Genomic DNA, 23166 nt, shown 5'->3' on the forward strand with positions numbered 1-23166 from the left:
TAGTTCCCCGGATCCTCCTTCCGGCCCTTCTTGTAGATGGGCGTCACATTGGCCAGCCTCCAGTCGTCCGGGACCTCCCCCAACTTTGGTAACAAAGTTGCCAAACTTTGTTACTAAGGTCTATGATCACAAAGATATTTAGGCATTTATGATTAACCTTAAGCAAATGCAGATTATCTAACTTTACTCCAGTGTTGCGGAGAATCTCTTCTCAACTTCTGAGACATCCCACTGTCTAGAGCTGTCTATTGAAAAGCTACCTCAAGTTCCTAAATTTCTGCTGTGGCAAAGACAGCAGGTGTCTCCTCAGTCTGAGAAAGCATTGGACGTGCTCTCTCACTTCTTGGGAGACTATCCCAACTACCAGGTCAATGCAGATGCTACAAGCAGCCATCTCAAAGAAAAGAATGAACTGGCTGAGCCGATCCAAAGGGCTGCCAAAGTTGAGGACAGGGGTTTCATGCCCTGAACCTTAATGTCAACTGGGCATCGTTCTAAAGCACAGAGTGCCTGTCATTTGGGACAGGAACAGAGTTTCAGACCATCCACCTCCTCCAGTGCATGTCCTGCACTGCAACACTCATCCTGGCCACACTTACTCTGGCTAGAAATGCTATAAATGTCTTTAGTGGACAGAAAAAAAAAGGTTTTGGATTCATGCCCAGTTCCATGCCATCCCCTCCTGCTTTTAGGCTTCCCATGACATCATCAATTTAGTGGGATAGTTGTCCTAGAGCAAAGAAACCTCTGCAGAGGGCTGTTCAGATTTTAGTTAAGTGGCAATCCTTGAAAGTGGGCTTAATTGATTCCTCATCAATTCAGCTGCCTTCTTATTTGGGTGCTTTATGTTGCTTTGGGTCAGTCTGGGTTTCAGCTTTTGAGAGATTCTCAGTTCTGCCAAATAACCGGAGAAGACTCAGCAGGCATCATGATCACAGATTCCTCAGGAGAGAGGCAATTACAGAACTGTGGCATTCAGCATAAAAAATAGGAAACCCCCTTTTAGCCTGTTGTGATTGGTGAAAAACAGCTTAGGAGGGGCTTCAGGCTGCCATGTAGTGATCACAATACTTGCAGATATGCCTAGATAAACCTGGCCTCCAAGCACAGTGGGGAAATAGTGTGGGTATCCACAGGGCTCGCAGAAGACCAGGTATTTACCTACCAGTTGTAAAACAGTCCTCCACGGCTTTACTGCTTTTGGTAGGCTGAGAAGCTGGATTTAAAATAAAACTAGCATGGTGTGTGTATCCATGTCTCTGATTGCAGGGAAACCATATTCTTATAAATTATTGCACAGCACATTGAATTCAATGTTTACCTTGCAGGAGTATGGGTCAATTCAAGTCCATTCACAAACGATGATTAGATTTAAGATTCTGTATCAGCTGATGGTAATGACTGAATTTTTTAGTACCAATTTAGTTGTATAAATTAACAATGGAGAAAGTCTTTCAGATAGCACCCAACAGAGTTCCCCACCACAAAGTTGTACAGTTCACTGAAATAGGCATATTTTCTGAATTCCAATTAGTAGGTAAGGAGACCAAGAAGAATGAATTTTTAAAGAGGAAAGCTAGAGCAAATGCACCTTTTACCTGCCAATGTCTTTTTTCATCAGGAATTGTGCAGGAGATTATTACGTGCGCGCACACACAGACAGACACACAGAAACACAGTTCTCATATCTTACCAGACAATGTCATATCCTATTGGTCAAACAGCACCAGGATTAACACAACATGTGTGATAAAAATTGATTTCCTTGGGCTTACTGGTGTCAACCTTGCAAAACAAAATCTCCTGTTAAATTCATGTCGTGCCCAAGGCCACCAAGATAAATATCCATCCTTGGAAAATGTTCTATAATTCCTCCTTTAAACCATCATTTTCTTCATTAAGGGGTAAAAATGTCTCTGTAAAAGATGGATATTACATCAGTTGTCACATGATACAGGCTTGTACCTTACTACAGACTAGGGCCCCCTTTAATGCCTAAGAAATCACTGATTTGTTTTTTTCTTAGATTTAAAACACACGGGAAAGAACAAGAGAACTAAATGTCAGGATATAACACCTGAAATTGATAAACATCCATATATTTAAGACCTTAATGACTTAAGAAAAAGATATTGGGCACAGCTATGTAATCAAATGCCACTTTAAATGATCTTCCTTCAGCTTGTAACTTGTTTGTCTCACTACCCTTGCAGTGTAGTGAGAAACATTAGTCTGGGGCAATTGAAATTATGCGAGCACAGGGTCTTCAAAGCTAGGCTTCAGAAGATACCATCAAAATCTGTTCTGGTTCAATACCAAAATTGCAAAGCCGCTCCTGAAGGCCTTACCTTGGTCCTTTAACAGTCGTTGAAGGCCAGGAAATGTTTTGTACCAGCAGGGGTTTCATCCTCAGCCTTGCAGAACCATAACATGCTGATTTGTGAACTTGTGATCTTCCCCATTTTATTTGCATGGAGAGAAGTAAGTTTTCCCTCTGAGGGAATAAAGTATGTGCAGCCCAGTGCTGCTACCTAAGGCTATCACAGGCTCTGCCTGGCAGATATCTGCTTTGTGAATTGTGAAGGAATAAGTGAATCCAGAGAATCAACAGTGTTAACAAGAACTATCATTGTACAAAACAAAGTTTTTGACGTAGTTGGGATTGTGAGTACAGATTTTAGCCTACCCATTGCCAAGATGAATTTATCCTTTAAAATCTTCTAAGCTTTTTATTAAAAATGCAATAAAAGACTAAAAACAGCCAAAACATTTGAAATAAAAGTATTCAGGAAGGCTTTCATTCAAATACCCTTTTCCTCCCTTTCCCGTTGTTTATTGAAAATGTGTATAAGGACACCCTGGTGTGGTGGAAAAAAGGGCAATAGTTGAGATGGGCTGTAGTTATTTTTGTAGGGAGTCCAATTCTTCAAAAGTCCAAATATCTTTGTGGTTAGCAGATGAAAAGGACATACTAAAGAGAGAGAGAAAATTCCCGATAAGATAGAAAATACAACTTATGTTTCAAATATGGATTCCTTCTTACAATCTGATAGTTGAGAAATTGTCTTAGCACATTTCCCTGGCCAACCAGAGATCCATCAGACTTCTGTTGGCTTCAGGATGTCTTTAGGATCTTACTTTTAGCCACTTCTCTGTTTACAGCAGTCCATGCAGTCTTGGTCAGATACAATGACCAAGGGAGAGATTGAAGGAACTGAACACTTGTGTTCTAGCTGTCATTTCAAACTTGGCCAAAACCAGTGGAAATGGTGATATCATCAGTCTGGCTCTGACCATTAGATCACAAAACGTTTGGTCTGATTAAGTCATGTCTCAGGCTGAGAATAGTGTATGTCCGGTGGTGTAACAAGCAATCCCTGGTCTTCACTGACCTTAGGCATACTGTGATGAGTAAAGCTTCTTTCTCTCATATCAGCTGTACCAGCATCAGTGCAAATTTATGGACCCCCTCAAAGGGCAATGGGTAGACTATTCCATTCCCTATTTGTTTTCTACAACAATTAGGGCTAATTACCAGCATGCCAATTTTAGTTCAGCATTCTTCCCTATCTCCAAATGTGACCTCAGCAGTCACACCATGAGCTCAAAAGTTCTTTTTGTTTGGATCAATTATGCTTTGTGTTGTGGACTTTTCTGACTGAAAACAGCAGTGATGTACTGGACTCTGTGGGGTTCATGTTAACTTGGCTAATTTGAAGAATAGATGTTTCACAGCACCACAACAAGCTGTTAAATCCCATGGTTAAAATAGGCTACTGTTACAATAGCGTATTTTGAGGATGGCTAAGCAATTAGCATGTTTGCTTGTATCACTGAAAACTTATGAGTCTCAGATGACCAAATTTTGGCTTATTCTCTGACTTTGCTTTTGAAAGGAGGAGCCTCAAGAGTCCTTACAGTGTCTGGACTTAGATCATGCCAGCACGGGGGCTGGTCATAATTTAGCCCCTTCTCTACAATAGAATATCTGTCATGAAGTTGCTGCTTTTTAAAACAATATTAAGTCATTTCTTTGACACAGTAAGTGTAATCCAGCTGTCACTGAGGACAAAACTACTGTCCTGCAAGAGTGATGTGAACTAGCTCTTCAAGTTCTTTTGGAGATAAAACCAGTTGATCAAGCCAGCTGAGAATCTGAAACGTTATAGTTGCTGCATGGAATAGGTCGTGCTCGTAAAACTGTAGGAATCAGTGTATATTTCTGCAGACTTAGAATTGCTCTATGGCAGTCATGCAGCTTTTGAACTGAAGGTATATGACGTTCAATAAGTTTGGCCAATCAGTTTGTAACCAACTCACAGAAGACTGTGTAAACATCCTCTTAGTTTTGTGAGTCTATTCCCTCTTTTAATGAGAATACTGCTGGAATATCAGCAGGGTGGATACTTGTGTGTAGTCAGGCTCTACCTTGATTAGGCCGGATCAAGACTGTCCTCTCATACCTTGCTTATTTGGCTCAGCAAGGATGGTTGTAGGTTCCATGTCATGGCTTCTCCACTTGCATTCAGTCAGTTCCACGCTGTTGTTGGTGGATAGCTCCTGCGACTGTGCCCTTACACTCCGACCCAACTGGAGCTCATCGTGATCAGAGTTTCTGCAAGGGTTTATTGGATGTTTTCAGCTTCATCAAATCATGTTTCATTCCAACTTAGAATGGCTGAGATTACATAATAGGGAAAATAATCTAGAAGTCAATAAAACAGAATAACATAAAAAATGAACAAGCAAAAATAACAAGACCAATGATTGTCATATAGTGGCTCAGTGTCTGTTGAAGGCCAGAAATCCATGATTTAATAAGCTGTCTGAAGTGGATGCACTGGATTTAGTATAGCGTCTCTGCCCCCTTCCAAGTTGCATACTCTAAAAACTATCATCACAATTTGCACTAATGAACACCTTTCTAATGATCTTGAGAGGTGAAAGTTTGAAAGGGCTTTGGAGAGAGCTTTGCTTCTTTTCCGTAAAGGTGATCCTTCCAGACCAGTGTTGAGGCATATGGACAGCACAGCAGACACAAAGCTTTTGGAGCAGCTGCTGCTGCATCCCATTTGTGTGGATAGACAGACATCTGACTTCTGGATATGTCAGCACAGCATGTTTCATACATGTTCTGTGTCTCCTTTTGAAAAAGATTAATAACAATAAAATTTCTAAGTTCCTTGGTGAAATATTGTCTGAAGAAAAATAAAACCATGTTGGGACTGTCTGTATAGTAGTGCCAAGCTCTGAATAAGGGAATCCCAAGCAAATCTAGCTTGTGATTACTTCATTTGTAAATGCTCTGTTGAATTTATTTTAGACAAAACCAAACTGTACAGAATTGGAAAAGAAATTAGTTCTTTTTAATGACTGTAAGCATGAGCAAAAGGCTTTTCTCCTGTCAAATTATCTCCTGCTTATGGACACAGAGAGGAAATTAAAATTAGTCCAGAGAAGAATCCTTGTTAGGAACTTCATTTAATACATTAGGAATTTTTCTTTTCTGGGAAGCTTTAATTCACATCCCAGAAAGCATAGAGATCCAATTAAGCATCAAACAGAAAAACGTAATCCTGCACTTTGGGATATTTATTCTTACTCAACAAATCTCAGCTCCAAGACTGAAGTCCATCAATACCTGGCATTTCATGTCCTGCTATTCAACAGCAAGAGGCAGTTTAAAATAAAGTTCAGAATAATAAATAAAGGGAAGATTGACACGAGTACAAAAGTAAATCACAGCTATAGAGGAGATGCTTTAGACACAATGTGATGGTCAGTCCCTAGCATTTAAGGCAAGGATGAAAATAGGGTATAAATATTGTAGAAACTAGAGGCTGATAAAAGGCAGCAGACCAGTTTAATGGAATTTCATCTCACAGAGTTACAGCTTTTCAGACAGGAGCTGGAAAACCTTTATGCAAATATGAAGCAAGCTGAAATTACACTTAGAAGTGAGATTTTTTTAACAGATATCCCAACTGTACCACTGTACATTGTGCAGCTGCACAGATTGGGTAAGAGGTGTGATCCATTAGCACAGGGATTGCTAATGGCTGCTCCTGTTCTTACTGTTACTATTTCTAGCAAGAACTCCCAAGAGTCCCATTGTGCTAGGTGCTGTATGTTTACAGAGTAAGAGGCCCAGCCTTGGAGGACAGACATAGAATCACAGAATCATAGAATCATTAAGGTTGGAAAAGACCTCTAAGATCATCGAGTCCAAGCGTCAACCCAACACCACCATGCCCACTAAACCATGTCCCTCAGCATCTCATCTACCCGTCTTTTAAATACCTCCAGGGATGGGGACTCAACCACTTCCCTGGGCAGCCTGGTCCAATGTTTAACCACTCTTTCAGTAAAGAAATTTTTCCTCACGTCCAATCTAAACCTCCCCTGGCGCAACTTGAGGCCATTTCCTCTCGTCCTATCGCCAGTTACTTGGGAGAAGAGACCGAACCCCACCTCGCTACAACCTCCTTTCAGGTAGTTGTAGAGAGCCATGAGGTCTCCCCTCAGCCTCCTTTTCTCCAGGCTAAACAACCCCAGTTCCCTCAGCCGCTCCTCATAAGACTTGTTCTCCAGACCCCTCACCAGCCTCGTTGCCCTTCTCTGGGCACGCTCTAACTGACATACATCAGTTGAAGTATATTACTATACCAAACTCACGCATTACTCATTTTAGAGGTGGAAGGTGGGTTCCAGGGCAGTAATGGGACAGATCTCCCGGCTCTGCTCAGCACCAGGTGAGCAGCTACTCTGTGAACTGTTCATCTCCAAGTTAGGCAGCTCAGAGCTGCCCAGATTCCTGATTTGAATCTCCAGAGAGAGATGAGACCTAGAAGAGGATTTGCAGAAGCCTTTCAGTTAAACACAAAGCTGCTTATGCAAGCAAAGAACTATACACCAGGCGGAAAATGGGGGAAAGGGCTGAAGCGGGGTTAATCTTTTGTGTCTAGCTGAGGGCCAGAGATGGGTGCTTTCTTTTATTAGGGATTTCCACCACCCCTTCTCCTAGAGATAGACAGCTAAGCCAGCTCAACTGCTTAGAGTAAAAACTGTCTCCTCTTCTGTCATGCACATGTTTTATACCTCCTTTGTGCATGCCCAGTCTTTTCTGCAAGTGGAGAGTTGTCCCTTCTGCACGTGTATTGAAGACCTGTACTCAGTCCTCTTCTGCAGAGCCTGGCAGGAATCGGCATTTAGGCCAGCTCAGGTATCCCGGTTAGGGTCACGCTGTAACGCAGGATATGCATTCCCCAGTGCAGGCACTCCAGGGTGCTCCTCAGGGCTTCAGGTTCAGTAGGTGAAAACTCAGGTGTCCTGAGTCACATTTCAAAACCATAGCTGAAGGTCAGTGTTCTTCCTGGTGAGGGATGATAGCAAAGCTGATGGATTCATTTTCAGTCTCTGGAGCGCATCCTTTCATCTTGATTTCCTCATCCATGGAAAGAAAAGAAATAATTGTTCCCTTTCAGATATATTCAGTTTTCTGAGCTATGTAAAATGCATTGAGATCCTTGAGTGGAGTGGACAGTTGCCTCAGTACCAGAAGTTTAATTATACTCATAAAAGCAAACAGGTTTTATATTTATTGACATAAATAATAATTATTATTTCTACATTAGTAATACTTAAATAATTGATGTATGTTTTAAAAATAGGTAAACAGATTATTTGTATAAAGGCATTAAATTATGCAGACCTTGCTTTTAGGACACTATCTCTGAAGGAAAGAACACGTGACCTTCAATTAGTGACATTGACACAAGTTGCACAACCATCCCCCAGTCGCTACTGAAACGGGATGGTTTTCAGAGGATTTCACGCTGCAGATTTGTCACTGACAAGGACAGAAAATGCAGACCTCTCCTTTCAGGTTTTGTCTTGCTCCATGGTTTGAACCTTTCCTTATAACATTTGTAAAAAGGATGGTTTTAAAAGCTAATGAGCTTTATGTCTTCAGTTCCAGCAGAGGAGTTCATATGTCACTACAGAGTTCTCAAATCACATAAATGAGAGTTTCATAACACTGCAAAATGCGTTTCATGATGAAGAATGTATTTAGCACTTCACTGCTAAATCATGATGATCATGAACCTTCTGTTTTTTCCATCCATATCTTTATATTAGCTGCTTTTCACAGATATTCCCCATAACTTGCCTTCTAAAGCAAATGCAGGCTGTGAAAACAACGCTTAGCTCCTCACCAAACTCAGCCTTTTAGCTCTGTGCAGTGCCTCTCTCCCGTGCTTCTTTTCTGGAAAAATCTGTCTGAGGATAGAAATTGCCTCAGATGAGCCAACTTGAAACAGGAAAATCCCAGTTAAGACAGATTTTTAAATATTAAATTTTCTATTAATATGTTGAAGGTCAGTGGAACTGCCCCAGTTTTCAGGAAACTCTGAGCAATTTCACCTGATCTTATATTTTAGCACTAAATCCATATTTATTAAAGGATTTAGCAGGCAGGTCAGATGCAGCTAAATCTCTGATTCTGCATCACATGAATGCTAAAGAAAAATTTTCATCTGCATTGCTCTTCTCTAAGCTGGAAAGCTTTAAACTGTTGTCAAGCCAGTTTTAGGATTTTGGGGGGATAGGGGTAAATATGTAAAAATGGATTTGCCATAAATGAAGGACAAATTGACATCATTATGCCTTTCCCAACCCAGTTCTTTAATGTAATGGGAAAATAATATGAAATTCTGGATTATGCAACTTCCTGTGTTGGAAGCTACCGTGTCTGTTATATCAATTAAAAAGGGACATGAACAAAGCATTACACTGGTGGCTAGTGTTTGATAGGTTTCTTTTCCCACTTTTCTTCTGAAATATCAAAGGCAACATAGACTTTTTATTCTTAAGGGGACAGATTTGGGTCAGTTTTTAGCAGGATATGCAAAAAAAAATAAGAATCAGGTACAAGGTTTTCATTTGTATGAGTAATTGCTTTAGTATTCTTACTTCTGAAATGGACTGTGACCTCATTACACCTGGCACAGTGCAAACGCAGAACAAAAAGGATAATCTTGTCCTCAGATAGCTGAGATTCTTAAGGATTAAGTGAACAACAACACAGAGACATGCTGATGGAGGTAGAATAAAATTACAGTACAATTTTTGCCAATGCAATATGGAGAAGTTAAGGCACATCAGCAGCCACTATCAAGATTGTGGGTAGGTTTTAAGGTGGATTAGGATTTTTAAGAGAGCCTTGAGGAATTCTGAAGCAGCCTTTTCAGACCAGAGGGAAATCTCCCCCCCGATCATGAGAGGATAATGAGGAAAAAAAAGCCATTTGCCTAAAAACTAGCCAGCAGGCAGTTGAGGCTAGCCTCGTGGGCTGGTTCCCCGTGGGGGTGACCAGTGATGGAATAGAGCGGGTCCTGAAACTGAAGATGCATAATTTCTTTTTTGATTATTTGCATGAAAAATAACCAGAATCCTGTTGGAAAGGCATTATCCTTTTCTAAGGATAATGTTTATGATGGCACCTGAGATTCCTGGGTGAACCACCCAAAACTCAACAGTGCCTTGGGCACAGTCTGCTCCAGAAGTTCTCCATGAAAGAGGTTTCAGGTGAATCATCCTCTGTAGCTACCTGTCTTTCCTCCTTGACCCACAGAGGGCAACTAGGCTCAATTTAGTTCTTCAGGTAAGAGTGTGACATAAGGTGAGGTGAAATCCAGGCAATGGAAGACACCAATCCTAGACAGTAACATGGCAAAAACCCAGATCGTACAGTAGAAATGAACTTGATTCCTCAGATAAAACCCTGCATCCATGAATCAGTTAACGTCCATCCGTGCCCTCTGGTAAGCGCAAGTGTCAGGGAGCAAAATACAGGGTGTTGCTCAAAGTCCAGGTATTTCCCACAGAGGTGCATGCGCTGATTGTACCTTTTGAGGACGGTATGCCTCATATTTGCTCTTAGATCTGGCCACCAGATTTGCTCTGAAGATCCCCTTCCTTCAAGGAACTGCAGGCGGCTTTAAGAGCTGCACGGCAAGATGAAGTAAAACACAATGCACCTCTAGGAAAGGATAAGGAATGGCTAAGCTGTTCATACAAACAGTGGAAGAGATTAAAGATGAAAGGAAATATTTAGTCACCTTTTGGGAACAGCTGGTGTGAAAATATTTAACAGGCAGGCCTTTTATGCACCAGCACAGTGTTCTAACTAAGCTTAAATAGGCAGGAGCAATATAGTGCAGCTGGCCAGTCTATGAATACTGTAATATGAGAATTAAAAGCTTTCCTTCTCATTTGCTCACACAGCTCAGATGGTAGCTAATCATGTCCTCTAATTTTAACAACAGAATTGGGAAATGTACCAAAAAAAATGCAGCTTGTAATAAGAACAGAGGTGGCAAATTCTGTCCCTGGGACTGAATGACGAAGAAACGATTCACCTGCCCTTTTCTGTAAATCAGCCTTAGTCGTCTTGAGCTGCCCGAAAAGACCTGTATTTAAGTGGAAACTTAATCTGAAAACCATTTTGATCATTTCTTTGAGTGCCACCAGAAAAGTAAAAGCTACTCTGACTATTTAATCACCCATTAGAAACCTGTGAGCATTTAAGAGCGCCATGTTATAAAGGGACGGGGCGTACAGCAGGATGTGTGTTGTAAGGCTATTTAAATTGTATGGTTCCCATCTATCTTTAAACTGGCAGCTAAATGGAAGATTTAGATTTGAGAGTTCCTGGCTCCTGGGTCCCTGTCAGAAATAATTAAACTACATTTTAGGGAGACTGTCGTAAGTAGTTTGCTTCACAAGTATTTTTCACAGCTGAGGGTCTTTATTACAGCTCTTGGGGCCTGGGAATCCAAACCACCTTATATATCCATTATATATGAATTATACATTCATAACCTGGAGCCTGCACTCTCTCACATGCGTGGGTGGTGGTATGGCTGGGGTCTCAACTGGGTGAGAGATGAAACCCAAAATGTTCCCAGCGTTCCCATTCTGAGTTAGCCTAAGATCTGTTTGGTTTAGATCATTCAGTGCGTGTCCCTGGTCCTCGTGTGCGAAACTGTTCCTTGGCAGCATGTTGTCTGGGAAATATTTCAGTCGAGATGTAAATGTCCCAATGGGTTTTCCATCCCTTTTCATAGGAATGTCTCCACAGAGATTCTGCCTTTCAGAAAGTGCTTTTTTTTCTCTCTTCACCATTTTTGAATGTCACTCCATTATCCTAGTTTCACACCTTTAAATAACTCCAAGAAGGCTTCTGACTATCACTCAAAATAGATTCCTTTTGTCCCTGCTTTTTTTTCTGCCACCACCAACCCATAGATGTCTGACCTACTGTCATTTCTCTGACTTATCGACGGGACACGAGACTAGATATCAGGACATCTGGGAGGTCCTGTGACTGTCACAGAGTTCACGTATACCTGTAGACCCATCACTTTACTTCTTTATGCCTTGTTTACTTTATCTGTCAAAACTGAAATAACATCTTAACATCAAAAAATAACCACTGGTACTCAGACTCATTAATATTCTCAAACCAAAGATAAAATATTAAGTAAATAATAGTAAAGTCCTTAAGATGTTCACATGGACTTTGGAGTCACAAGGGGCTGAGTCCTCCAGATGGCAATTTTCCTGTTCATTGCTGGAGATATTTGTCTCTTTGGAATTTCAGAGCTTCACAGTCAGCAGTGGAGGTTATTCACAGTGCATGTCACTGGGCTTGAGGATACCAGTGCCATCCCCAATTTAGAGATGGGACCCTGAAGGTCAAAGCTGGGGAACGGGACATAATGAAGATGTGAAGTAACTGAGATGGCATTCTCTGGATCGCTTGGTGAACTGGGAGCAACAAAAATTACATGTTATTTAGTATTCTGAGGTGCAAAGTTCAACATGTTAATAAAGAATGTAATCCAATAACCACAGGAGTTGTTTCAGTCCAACACTAGAGTAGCCCTATGGTGAAAGACTTCTGGCAAGCACCAGAGGCTACAACAATACTTTTCTAGTTTGGGCTTAAATACCAGCAGTCTCAGTCTTTGTACTTTCTCAGTGCATTTCTTCTCAGCTTGCTGAAATTTTAGTACCATAAATCTAGCTTTTTATTTATCTGCTGTTTCCTTTATCCTCCCCCAGACTTTGTTCATCAGGTCAGCCAAGGAGAGCTAATTTTTTTATTTTATTTTTTTAGTGCAGCTTTATTGCTATGTTAGCTAACTTGCAGGTCCTGTGTGTTCGCATACCATCCTGACCGGCCCACGCTCCATTGCTGTCTGACAGTTGGGAAAAGGGGTAGAAAACACACATGGCTGGGCTCCAACCCTTTAGCAAGTCGATAATTGCCCATCCCTTCTGTTCATAACGGGCACTGTAGTATGATATTACCTCCCTCGCATCTAGGAGCTGTGAAAATCTGTGTCTCAATGCCAGATGCAAAGTAAAAACTTCTGACAGCAACTCAAGAGTCCTTCTTCAGCCATGTCTTAAGTGATAGTGTAACTTCTACTGACTTCCCATAAAGCTTACATTAGATTCTGTTACATTTAGGCAGCAACTGGTATGTGCACATCCCCGGTTTAAGCACCCAAGGTGCTCAAATACTTTTGCAAGTTTGACTCTAAATGGCAGAGACAAGTTCCTTAGTGTCTTAAGCACATTTGAACTCCAACGTTCTTTCATTAGAGATTTAAATATATAGGACTAAATGCTTGAGGGGGGTTGGAGACATCCAAGACACTGCAGCAAAAAGAGTTCAACAGCAAATTGTTTCACCAACTTGAGCTGTAATAAGCAGGAGCTGAATATTGTGTTCTTGTCGCACTTGGAAAATGAGGTGTTTTCTAGACATGCAAAGCATTACTATTATTACTATCATAGTTACCGCTGTCTAAAGAGCTCTCTGATCCTTGGAGACAAGAGTCCATTTAAGCGTAAGGGGCTGAAGACCTTCCAGCTCTTCCTCCTGGAGTTGAAGTGGATGTTCCAGCCCCATGTCAGGAGCGTGTCAGAAGTCCCTGAAGAGCCTAAGCTTCCTGTTACTGGCGGTATTAATTAGCAAAAGACTAAAGGCAACTTAAGTAAGGCTGAATTTCAGTCAGGTGTGATGTTAGTGCAGGCTGAGTAGTTTTGAATATTTTATGTGCAGCCAGTGACCCAAAGTAAATGTCCTGTATAATACCAGTCGCCTCTCCACCGCAAGCCTCGAGGCCTGAATTAATATGCTCAGAAGCGCAGAGAGGCACTGGAAATGGGTTGGTGTCTGAGGTATTCATTTTGGGGGTACATATCTGGGGGAAGAGAGAGAAAATGTGCTCTGCAGAGTACCCTGGTACCCCTTTGTGGGCTTCCAGACCAGCCCTGCTCAGCATTTCTTCCCTTCACATCTCTCCACTCTCCCCAAAGGGAACTGTGTCCCTACCCTGTAAAATCTATAAAATATCTCAGTCAAGCAGAAGCCTTCAGTCCAAAATGTTTGGGAAAGTTTAATCCGATTTAGATGCACCAGACAGAAGTCAGAGAGGGGGGTAAGACCTGATAGTCTGAAATATAGTCTGAATTGCCTCTCCTCTGATTGAGGAGAGTGCAGTCATGGTTTATGAGAGATCGAAAGTGAGCAGTCAGGTGATGACCCTGGAGAAGAAGAAATGGATTCCTTTCATTTCATCTGCAGTATAACACCACATCTGTATTTGGTTTTCCTTTTTTCCTTGAAATAGGTCCTGTATAGTAATGGCGGTAACGGGCATTTTAATACCTGACTCGTGGGTACCTATTCTCCACCAAGTCTTGATTTTTCCAGACAAATACAGTGCAGATGAAAACATGAAGTCTCCTAAATTCATGCCAAGGGCATGCCAGGTTTTAGCCAAAAGCCTCGTGCTGGGCCAAAATACTATGCATATCTGTGTCCTCATGCTTCCTGGGGCTCATGGAGGGTGGGAAGGCCAGCACCTCTGAAAAGCCAGTGTCCTTTAGCTCTTCTCTTTTTTGGAGGTAAGTACCGAAATGCCCAGCTGTGACCCATTGCTTCCGTTAACTCCAATAAGTCTTGGAAACAAGCACCATCCTATTAACTCCAGTGTATGTAGCTCACAGAAAGACCATGGTGGTACTTCCGAATGCCTGAGAGGGGATTTTTAATGGGGTGGTAGGAGAACAGAGACATAGCAGATGTGCAGACTCAGTAGAAATAGAAATATTCTATATCAATTTTAAAGAGAGAAGAAGGGTTTTAATGAATCCCATCCCCAAAACCATGGGCTGACAAGACATAAACAGGCTTTGCCAGCACTTAACTTTAGCATCAATAGTTTATCAGCACATTGTTTCCACGCTTAACCAGATTTTAATTAAATGTGACTTTTGTTCTGCTTGTTGGAAGAGCCTTCACCTTTGGATTTGGTGATCACAAAAGCTCGAGGAGTGCAAGAGAATTAGAAAGCAAATAGGAGGATCAATCACAGCAGACCTCTGCAATCCATGTCCGTCTCTTTTTTGTAATATACTTATTAGATTCTTATTGTCAGGAAGGATTAATGTTATGAGCTCCAGGAATTCCTTTCATTGCCCTGTAAGGGGAGGTAGTGAAGTGTGTCTGTTTTTCTTAACAATAACACTCTGGATTTTCCCCCTCTCCCTTTTCTCCACCCATATCCCCTCCTCTCTCTTCTCTCCTCTTCCACAGAGATTTGTGCAGCGGACTGCGGAGGACATGGCATTTGTGTCGGAGGCACCTGCCGCTGCGAGGAGGGATGGATGGGCACAGCCTGTGATCAGCGAGCGTGTCACCCACGCTGCAATGAGCACGGGACATGCCGGGATGGCAAGTGTGAATGCAGCCCAGGCTGGAACGGAGAGCACTGCACTATTGGTAGGGAGAAAGAAAAACCAACTACTTTTAAAAGAATAATTGATGATCAGGGAGGAGAAAAGGCGCATGCTTAATTGAATATGTGTGACTCAGTGTAGCATGAGCACCTTTGTTCTTGGATTTCAAGTTCTGACATCATACATTTTCATGTGGGAACAAGACAAAATGTCCTTTCATTTGTTGATGACATGGCTATATAAATTTTTTATTATCAGACGTGAAGTACACCTATGTGGTGTTTGATCTCATAGAGACAAGCCGTCAAATGTCAGCTAGATGCTTTTAAAAAATCCCACTTTGCCTCTCTCAAAAGGTCTTTCTGTGGCCTCCAAGACTTCTCTCTACTATGGCGACAGCATTTTCAGAAACATGCATCTGATTTAAAGTTTTCTTTCCTATTATTTGCTCCATTATTTGCACTGCCACTTTGCTTGCCATTATAAAAGAGGAAACTGCAGTCAGATGACTTCTGGCTGGTATTTAACTCTGTCTTGCTTATCCCTTGTCTGCTCTGCTACCTTTCTAACCATTTCATTTCCCTCTCTCTTTTGTTCTGTATTCCTCATGCACCTGGCACTCATCTTGAACTCTCGGTGTCATGTCTATTACTATTATTAATAAAGTGCCACCAATATGCTGAAATCATGCAAAGAGGTGCAGTTCTCATGTTAAGCAATTTGCAGCATCATTAATGAACTGGCTTGGCTTTACCTTCCTCCTTCATCTCACTTAACTCCTTGATGCATTTTCCCTTCTTCCTTTTTTCTGACTGTCATGCATTCAACCACTTTAGTCCCCATTCCGTAGTCATGCTATAAAATCAGTAGCATTAAAACTCCCCAGATACCATTTATTATACATTAATGGAAAACTAAATCAGTGAATTCAGTTCTGCTCTCAATAATGCCTGTGTGGACCTGAAGAAAATCAGTTGACTGCAGCGGAGTTGTTCCAGAGTGAAAATTCTCCTCCAGTCATTTCATTTTAATCAGCTTCTTTTAAAGATAAGAAGATTTACCTCTATGTTCCTTTCATTATGCCATGATACATATAAATCACACTACATCAAAATTAACCACTAGCAATACCTGGGCAAATGTCAGCATAGCTATCCGTGTGGATTATCAACTTAGTTATATGTAGACATCACTTTTTTTGCTTGAACACCAGGTAAGTTTGCACACACAGAGACAGACAGGGAATGAAGCCCGATCACAATATTTTAATTCCAACATTAGGGTAATGGTACAAACCATGTCTATGGCTCAATTCTACTTATCATTTATTTATGCTAATGTCACCCTACCACATTACGGTCTCCACATGCATCCCCTAATGAAAACTACCTAGCTCCTAAAACTTCCTCTGTCTCATTAGACATTACATTCTGCTTGCTTTTCTATGTCTCTAGCAGCTTTCATTTCTTTTCATGAGGAAAGGATTAAAAAAACCCTCTCTCAAATGACTTTAAAATGAAAAGAGAGCAGTCCTGTGTTAATTGGAATCCTGTGTTTCTATAATATTATTTTATAGCTTTGTGTTCAAGTACTTTGATTTGGAAAGCAACACAGATTCATGAAAAAGTTTTAAAAGAAAAAAAAAATATTCATCAAAAGGCCCCAAATCCAGGGGACAATTTTATATGAAAGTCATTTATGCACAAAAAAAGCCCGATTCATACCCTCAGTGCCATTTTATTAGTTCTGCTGCGAAACCAGAATGCCACTAGTTCGGTATATGGTGTTTCTCCACACAGCTGATATGCCCAGACTGTTTTTGAACAACAAGCTTTTATCTTTCATGGTAATTAAATTTACCCCATTATTTGTAGTATTCCTCACTCTAAGTGTAAAGAGTCCATGTTATCATGGGAAAGGCCAGCACCGCAATGCAGTCAGCATCGAGATTTTACTGGTGCACAACTATCATTTTGTGTGGTGCTACCTTCCTATTGCAGTGCTGCCTTGGTTTAGGAATCATTCTTTACTACTTAGAGTGCTGGAGCAATTCTGTTTCTTTTCACTTCCCCCCCTCCTCATCTTCTTGCATGGTGATTTAGCAACAAATTTGTACATAGTCTCATGCCTCTGAAGCTATAAACCATATTTCCTGCAGAATATTTCATTGATAAATGTGTAGAATGTAAAGGAGATTTGGCAAAGTCATAAATATCCAAGAAAATTGAATAGCTTTAGAAGGAGTAATAAGCTAGTTATATTGGCACAGATGAAAGGACATTGACTTGGAATTACATTAAGTATGTGGAAAGCGTTCCCCTTGTCCTTGTGTAATTTCCCTGCATGGCAACTTGTTCTGTTGACAGTAATTCCGTATATGTCTGTGTCATAGCCCGGTTTGCTTTAGCACTGACAAGCATAAAACCCCATTGCTGAAATGATGCTTTAACAATATTGCCATGTGTGCAGGTAACATGGTAGAAATGGATGATACAAGTAAAGGGCACTTCTTCCATTTCCTGTTGAGCATGTTTGAGAGTAAGAAACCCTTTTGTTTTGTAGGTCATAGGAGGCTCTTTCTTACGGTGTTCAAGGGAACTCTGATCCCAGTGGATTAATTTTGTTTGCTCATACAAAGAGTCGTGTTACCAAATATACTAGCTTGATTGCTCACATTCAGAGATTTCATTAGAGGAACCCCAGTTAATTCCCAACCAGGAAATTGATGCAGAAGCTTGCATTCATCATCCTAATTCAGCAAACGTAGCGCATCCAGGAACAGAGTAGAACAGAAAGTTGATTATATAACTGCAGGAATCCTGAAACCCAGCAGAATAGTTCAATCCATTTACTCTAATTTCTGAAAGGAAAAATAAACGTGACAACAGCCACAATGCAAGACTCCTGTGATGGGCGCTCCAGCATATTCCAAATTTGCCCCCAGTTAGAAACATTGCAAAAATTCAACTTTCTTCCATTCTGGCCCAAACCACATCCAGGGAGCGTGGTGGGTTTTAGGAGCATTGAGTTTGAAGGTGAAAAAAATCCTCTTACTGTGGGCTCTGAAAGGCCAAATTACAACTCAGCTCTGTGGTAGGCTACTCTATGGGATTGATTCACAGGTGGCACCACAGAAAATTTCCTGGGTTTAATAAACAACTCCCGAAATTTCGCAGGGCTGTACAAGCCTGGCCTCAAATTTAATACAGTGGATGATATGGCCTGGATAGTGCCTCAGGTGCTGTGCTTCCCACCTCAGAGATGCAAAAGGAGACTTCACTCTTCCTATGTGGGCCTTGCACTGAGATTGTATCTGATATGTGAATCTCTCTGTACGATATTTTACTAGCAACAAGCCTTAATCCTTTAATTCATGTTAGGGTTATTTAGAAAAATAATGGCAGAGAGGGCTTCCCTGTGTGGTGGAGTTGGGATGTTCATCATCCTTGAACAGCCTGGACACAAGACCAAAGCCATCACTTGAAGTTCGGTTGCTGCACCTGAATACTATAGGGTCTCTAGAGCGCTGAGGGACCAGCAGTTAGCTCTCCAAACACACAGTGGTCTACCTAGCAGAATTTTCAAAGCACCTCAGTGCCTAATTCCCATTGATCTCTACAAAAGCTACGTGCTTAACTCCTTTTGAAAATCTGGTCCTGGCACTCACTGGTGATGTATGCAATAACAAGTGCCTAGACAGACAGGCAGACAGCCCGTCCCACATGGGCTTCTGCTTATGGCACCATCGGGCTGGTTTTTGTTTTACTTAGCAAAACTGATTTTTGAGAAATCTGCCCCTTTAAGTTTGCCTTTCATCAGCCTTCTTGCATAAATAATCACACATGTTCTGAATAGCCGGGGCTGTAATCAGGGCCTCTCTGTTTCTGCTGGAGCAGCTGGAATCCAGACAAGGCACATTCATTACAGGTGGATCCTGGTCTCTTTTCCCCAGCTCTCTAACACATCACTCGTGCCGTTTAAATCCACAAAGTGGCTCAGTCCGTATGCAGCCCAACATAAGATAAGCCCACCAGTGTCTGGAGGAGGTTCTTGCTACCCTCAGGCCAACAAGCAGATAGTCAGCTCTCTGCAGCACTCAGGTGTATCTGCAGCAGAAGCTGGGCTGTGTTTGACCCTCTGGCACCCACCCTGCCTGGCTGGGATGGTTACTTTCGGCAAGAGAAGGCCATGGTTATGGCAGTCAGTGGAAAATACATGCTTCCTGCTTTGTTCTGACATGATTTTGCATCAGGCTGAAGTAAGTAGTTTGGCAGCATGCTTGACAGTAAATATTAAGTACAGATGAACTTCAAAGACAGTCTTTTTCCCTGCCCCTGTGGCATAAACTTGTGCCGTCACTGGTTCAGCAATGAACGGCTACTTTCTCCTCTCCTTCAAATTTGTGTGCTCTCAGTTTAACTCCAGTGATTTCACTGAGGCTCTGTCCACTTCACCTCACAGGGAAGATAAAAGGAAAAAGGGTATTTAGAAAATGGAGAAGGAGAGTGTGCTGGGGAAGAAGTCCTGCCCAAGGGTCTGCCCCCAGCATCTCTCACTTCTCTCTTTCCCCTCTATGGGCCAAGGGAAATGTTCATGTGATCCTTCCCAATGTGTTTCAGACAAAACAAACCAAGTTAGCTCAGGCTGGTGGAATAAGAGGATTTTCAGACTGAAAAATGCTCACATGAGCTGCCCCCATAGCAGATCTGAAGGGACGGTGGCTTCCAGGAGGGGGGTGGTGACATGGAGCTGAGTGCGGTGCCTGTGGGTGCAGCGGACACCTTAGAAAAGTAGCTTTTCTTCTGAGCCCCTACATAGCTCCTCAGCATGTCCCACATGCCCGCAGGGTTTCCAAAGGAGTATCTGTAGATAAGAAGATGATATTTTAATGCCAGAAGTATAGCATGGGAATGAGACTATGCAGGTTTAGAGAAGAAAGATTCATGCTACCATGGAATATTCCCACAGAAGGCCCCCGTCATTTTTCAAATTACAAGAAAACATCAACACATAACTGACATACAGTTGGCATTGGCAACTGCCTCCACTGCCATCATCTGCACAATGACTGCTGCCCGAGTTTACAGGTTGGGCTGCACTGGATGTCAAAATCCAAGAGACACCTTCCCAGGCTTCAGCCACCATCCAAGTGGATGGTGATGCCGTGCTTCCCACACCACTACCAGTACACCAGGGTGATTAGTTAATCTCATTCCCAAGCCTCATAACTGCCCCACACTAGGTTAGCTCTGATCCTCCCAGCCCTCTCCGCTTACTTACAATAGTGCTTCGACAGATCCATTGGGCTCACAGGACGGAAAAATAATTCCTGCAAGGGCTGTGACCTCCCAGGTGGACAGTCTGTGTGAACGAACCTGAAACAAAAACCTCTTCAAAAGGGTACCAGGACACAGCTGAGAGAGAGATTGCAGGGAGTAGGCAAGAGAACAAGGGAAATAACGTTTAAGCAGGTAATGAAAGAGAGAAAAGCGAGACTTGGAGCCTCTTATTTATTAATAAAGACCATCTGCTGTTAGGAGAGAGAGTGCCGCCTGCTGGCGTGCGCAACAGCTCTCCGAGGCAGGACTCCCAGCTTCTGCTTGTATCTTTGCCACCAACTTTCTGTTTGACCCTCGAAAATCAATTAGAAGGTGGTTTTCCAAATTAACGTTCCATGGGAATTGGCACGTGACTGCTCCCACTACATCTATAACTTTCTTTTTTTTTCTTTAGCCCTCCTTGGAATGAGTATATTAATACCTACCTATCTGGTAGAGCTGCCGTGAGGTTAATTTAATATTTGTAAAGTAATTTGATCTGGGGCTAGATGATGCTGTATAAATGCAATGTATTACCATTAAGAAGATCCAGGGAAAAGCCTCTCTCAGTCTGGTAAGGTCACAGAACTGTCCCTCTTTGTGTGGAAAAATATAAGACAATCAGGTGAGGTGGAGCACTTTCAGATGACTCTGTTTTTCCTGATGAAAAGAAAAGCAGTCAGTAAAACAGAGGTGGACCATTGCAAATGAGCAGAGCATTACAATATTCTGCCATATATATATTTATACATATATATACACCTATGTATATATAAACACATAAATATATATCTAAAACTTTCTTGTTTCTCTTCCTGATCTTAATGAGCAAAGATGACTGGATGCCTAAACACAGCCTTCTTGAGCTCTTTGACTAAGGAGGGCTGTGCTCCACCCTTCTTCCTTTTTTCTCTCCTCATAATCAAGGTTTTTCTTTTCATATCACAGCGAACTCTCCTTTGCCTTTCTAGCACCTGCACAGTCTCATAGTAAGCCGCAATGCACTTATTCAATCCTACCTTAAATGTCCTGTCTTTTATCTCCCAAGCTCACTATCTGGATAAGGTAGTGAAAGGTATGCTCTTCCTTCCTATTTTTCCTATTGTCTTTGTGTTTCTTTTAAAAAAATGCACCATGAACATGCTGTGTTGAGGTTGCATCTCTTCCTCATTGTCACCAAAGTGCTCCCTAATGTCTGGAAGGGCAAACTTTCCAGTCATTTAGGTAGGAAATACCTCCGTAAGTGCTGTGACCCTGTGTTAACATCGTATCAGTGTTCCTACCCGTCCCCTTGTCCCTGCCCTCCCCTCCAAATCATCTCTCATCCTCACCCCTCCTACCCAGGTAAGGCAAGTCAGGAGGAAACAAAAGTGTCTGTGAATACAGCAGGAGCCCTGTACAGTGATGTGTTTTAATTAAATGTCTATGATCCATTTTGTAACAAGCAGGTGAGTGCACTTTCTGTGTGGAGTCTTCATGTTTTTGGTCCATGACTGCAAAGTCTTACATGGGAACTTTGAGTAATGATATATTGGGGTTTTTTTTTCTTAATACCAAAATGTTATGACCTCAAAGCCTCTGGTTGTATAAGTCTGCAAAATCTATTGAAATTAGTGACGTTGCATTAATGTACACTACAATGAAATCCAACCCTATGTTCCTATTTGTAAATGTAAAGCAAGTCTAGGACCCAGGTCTTTTTTCAGCGAAGAAGAAGAGGAATTGAACTGTTACAGAATAGAGGCAATTTGCTATCTTAAAAAAGTCTCAGCTGTTTGTTAATCAGAGCAATGAGCTAATTAATTTAGGACTTTTAAATAGAAATTGACAGTTCCACAATGCACTTAGCTTTCTAAAAATATTGAAATAGCACACATCTAGTTAAATACAACAATCTGACAACAAATACGATTGAGTTGGACACAAATATCTTTCTACATGGCTGATTTGACACTAACAGCAGCACAGTGCTGACACCACGCAGCATCATATGTTTGCTGGTTAAACAAACCAAAAAATCAGGTTGAACAAATCAGTTCCTTCCATAGCATTACCCTCCTTTTCAGGCTGTGAGCAATCAGGAATAGCAGCTGTGAGAGGCTGATGAAGAAGGACAGATATGCCAAAATATTTGTCCGGTGAACAGTTAAAATGAAGTCTCTGCCATGCAGGGCTCTTGTGGTGTGACAAGAAACATGGTTGCCCTACTGACTTCATTTCTCTGGATGAATTTACAGTCCAATGTTTCTCTCTTGTTTCCACTGAGGCTTAAAGGCAGGTTCAGGTGCAATCACAAATAGAGAAAAACTTTGAACAGACAAAAAAATATTAATGATAAGGAAATGTCCACAGTTAAAATAAGGAGACTTTTGTCTTCAGTGTAATGCAGCAACTGGTAGCTGTCCTTGGACCCCTGTTTATAGATCAGTGGATTGTTCAGTGGTAGTTAGTTTTCTCTCATTGCTTAGCTTCAGTAAAACATGCTTGTCTTTATTTAAATTAGGGGAAAAAAGTATTTCTCCTTCTTAGACCAAGGAGAGAGGGTCACTTGTTATGCCCTTACGAAGTAATAGTGGTGGCATCCTTAGAGGAAGATATGGGCCATCGCTAGGGAGTGCGATCAGAACCTCCTGGTCATGTTCCACATCTCAGTGATTTGCATTTCAAAACCCCAGGACTCCTTCTTTTCATCTCAACAGGTATTGGAGAAGGTTGGATTACAAGGTAGCAGATAAGCACCAAGGGGATAGAAAAGATGAGAAATCAACCTACAGAGCCTGGGTCCAGGGACCTTCAGTACTGATTTGCCCATTCAGTGGCCCGATTTTTTTTACTAAGTATTCTGTAGCTGTCATTTTTCCTCTGGATAGCCTTTTGACCCACCTTTATGCCCAAGAATAAAGACACATTATATTTAATGAGTATTTCAGTGGGTAACAGGTTAAGCAACATAATAAGAATAAAAGATTGTCTCTTACCATGCATGGCCTCTTTTGGAAAGATTAGCAATAGCTGAAACATTAGAAGT

The 23166-nt window shown here is 41.6% G+C and overlaps 1 protein-coding gene across 1 annotated transcript in view; it reads left to right on the forward strand.

Moving 5' to 3' along the window:
• TENM4 (teneurin transmembrane protein 4) overlaps positions 1–23166 on the forward strand; it is a 619397-nt gene that overhangs the window by 471358 nt on the left and 124873 nt on the right. The window contains exons 15-16 of the mRNA XM_009323472.1: positions 14678–14863; positions 21187–21213. Coding sequence (XP_009321747.1) covers positions 14678–14863; positions 21187–21213 — 213 coding nt within the window. The remainder of the gene's footprint in view (positions 1–14677; positions 14864–21186; positions 21214–23166) is intronic.

Source organism: Pygoscelis adeliae, unplaced genomic scaffold (genome assembly GCF_000699105.1).
Source record: "Pygoscelis adeliae isolate BGI_AS28 unplaced genomic scaffold, ASM69910v1 Scaffold84, whole genome shotgun sequence".
Classification (NCBI taxonomy): Eukaryota; Metazoa; Chordata; class Aves; order Sphenisciformes; family Spheniscidae; genus Pygoscelis; species Pygoscelis adeliae.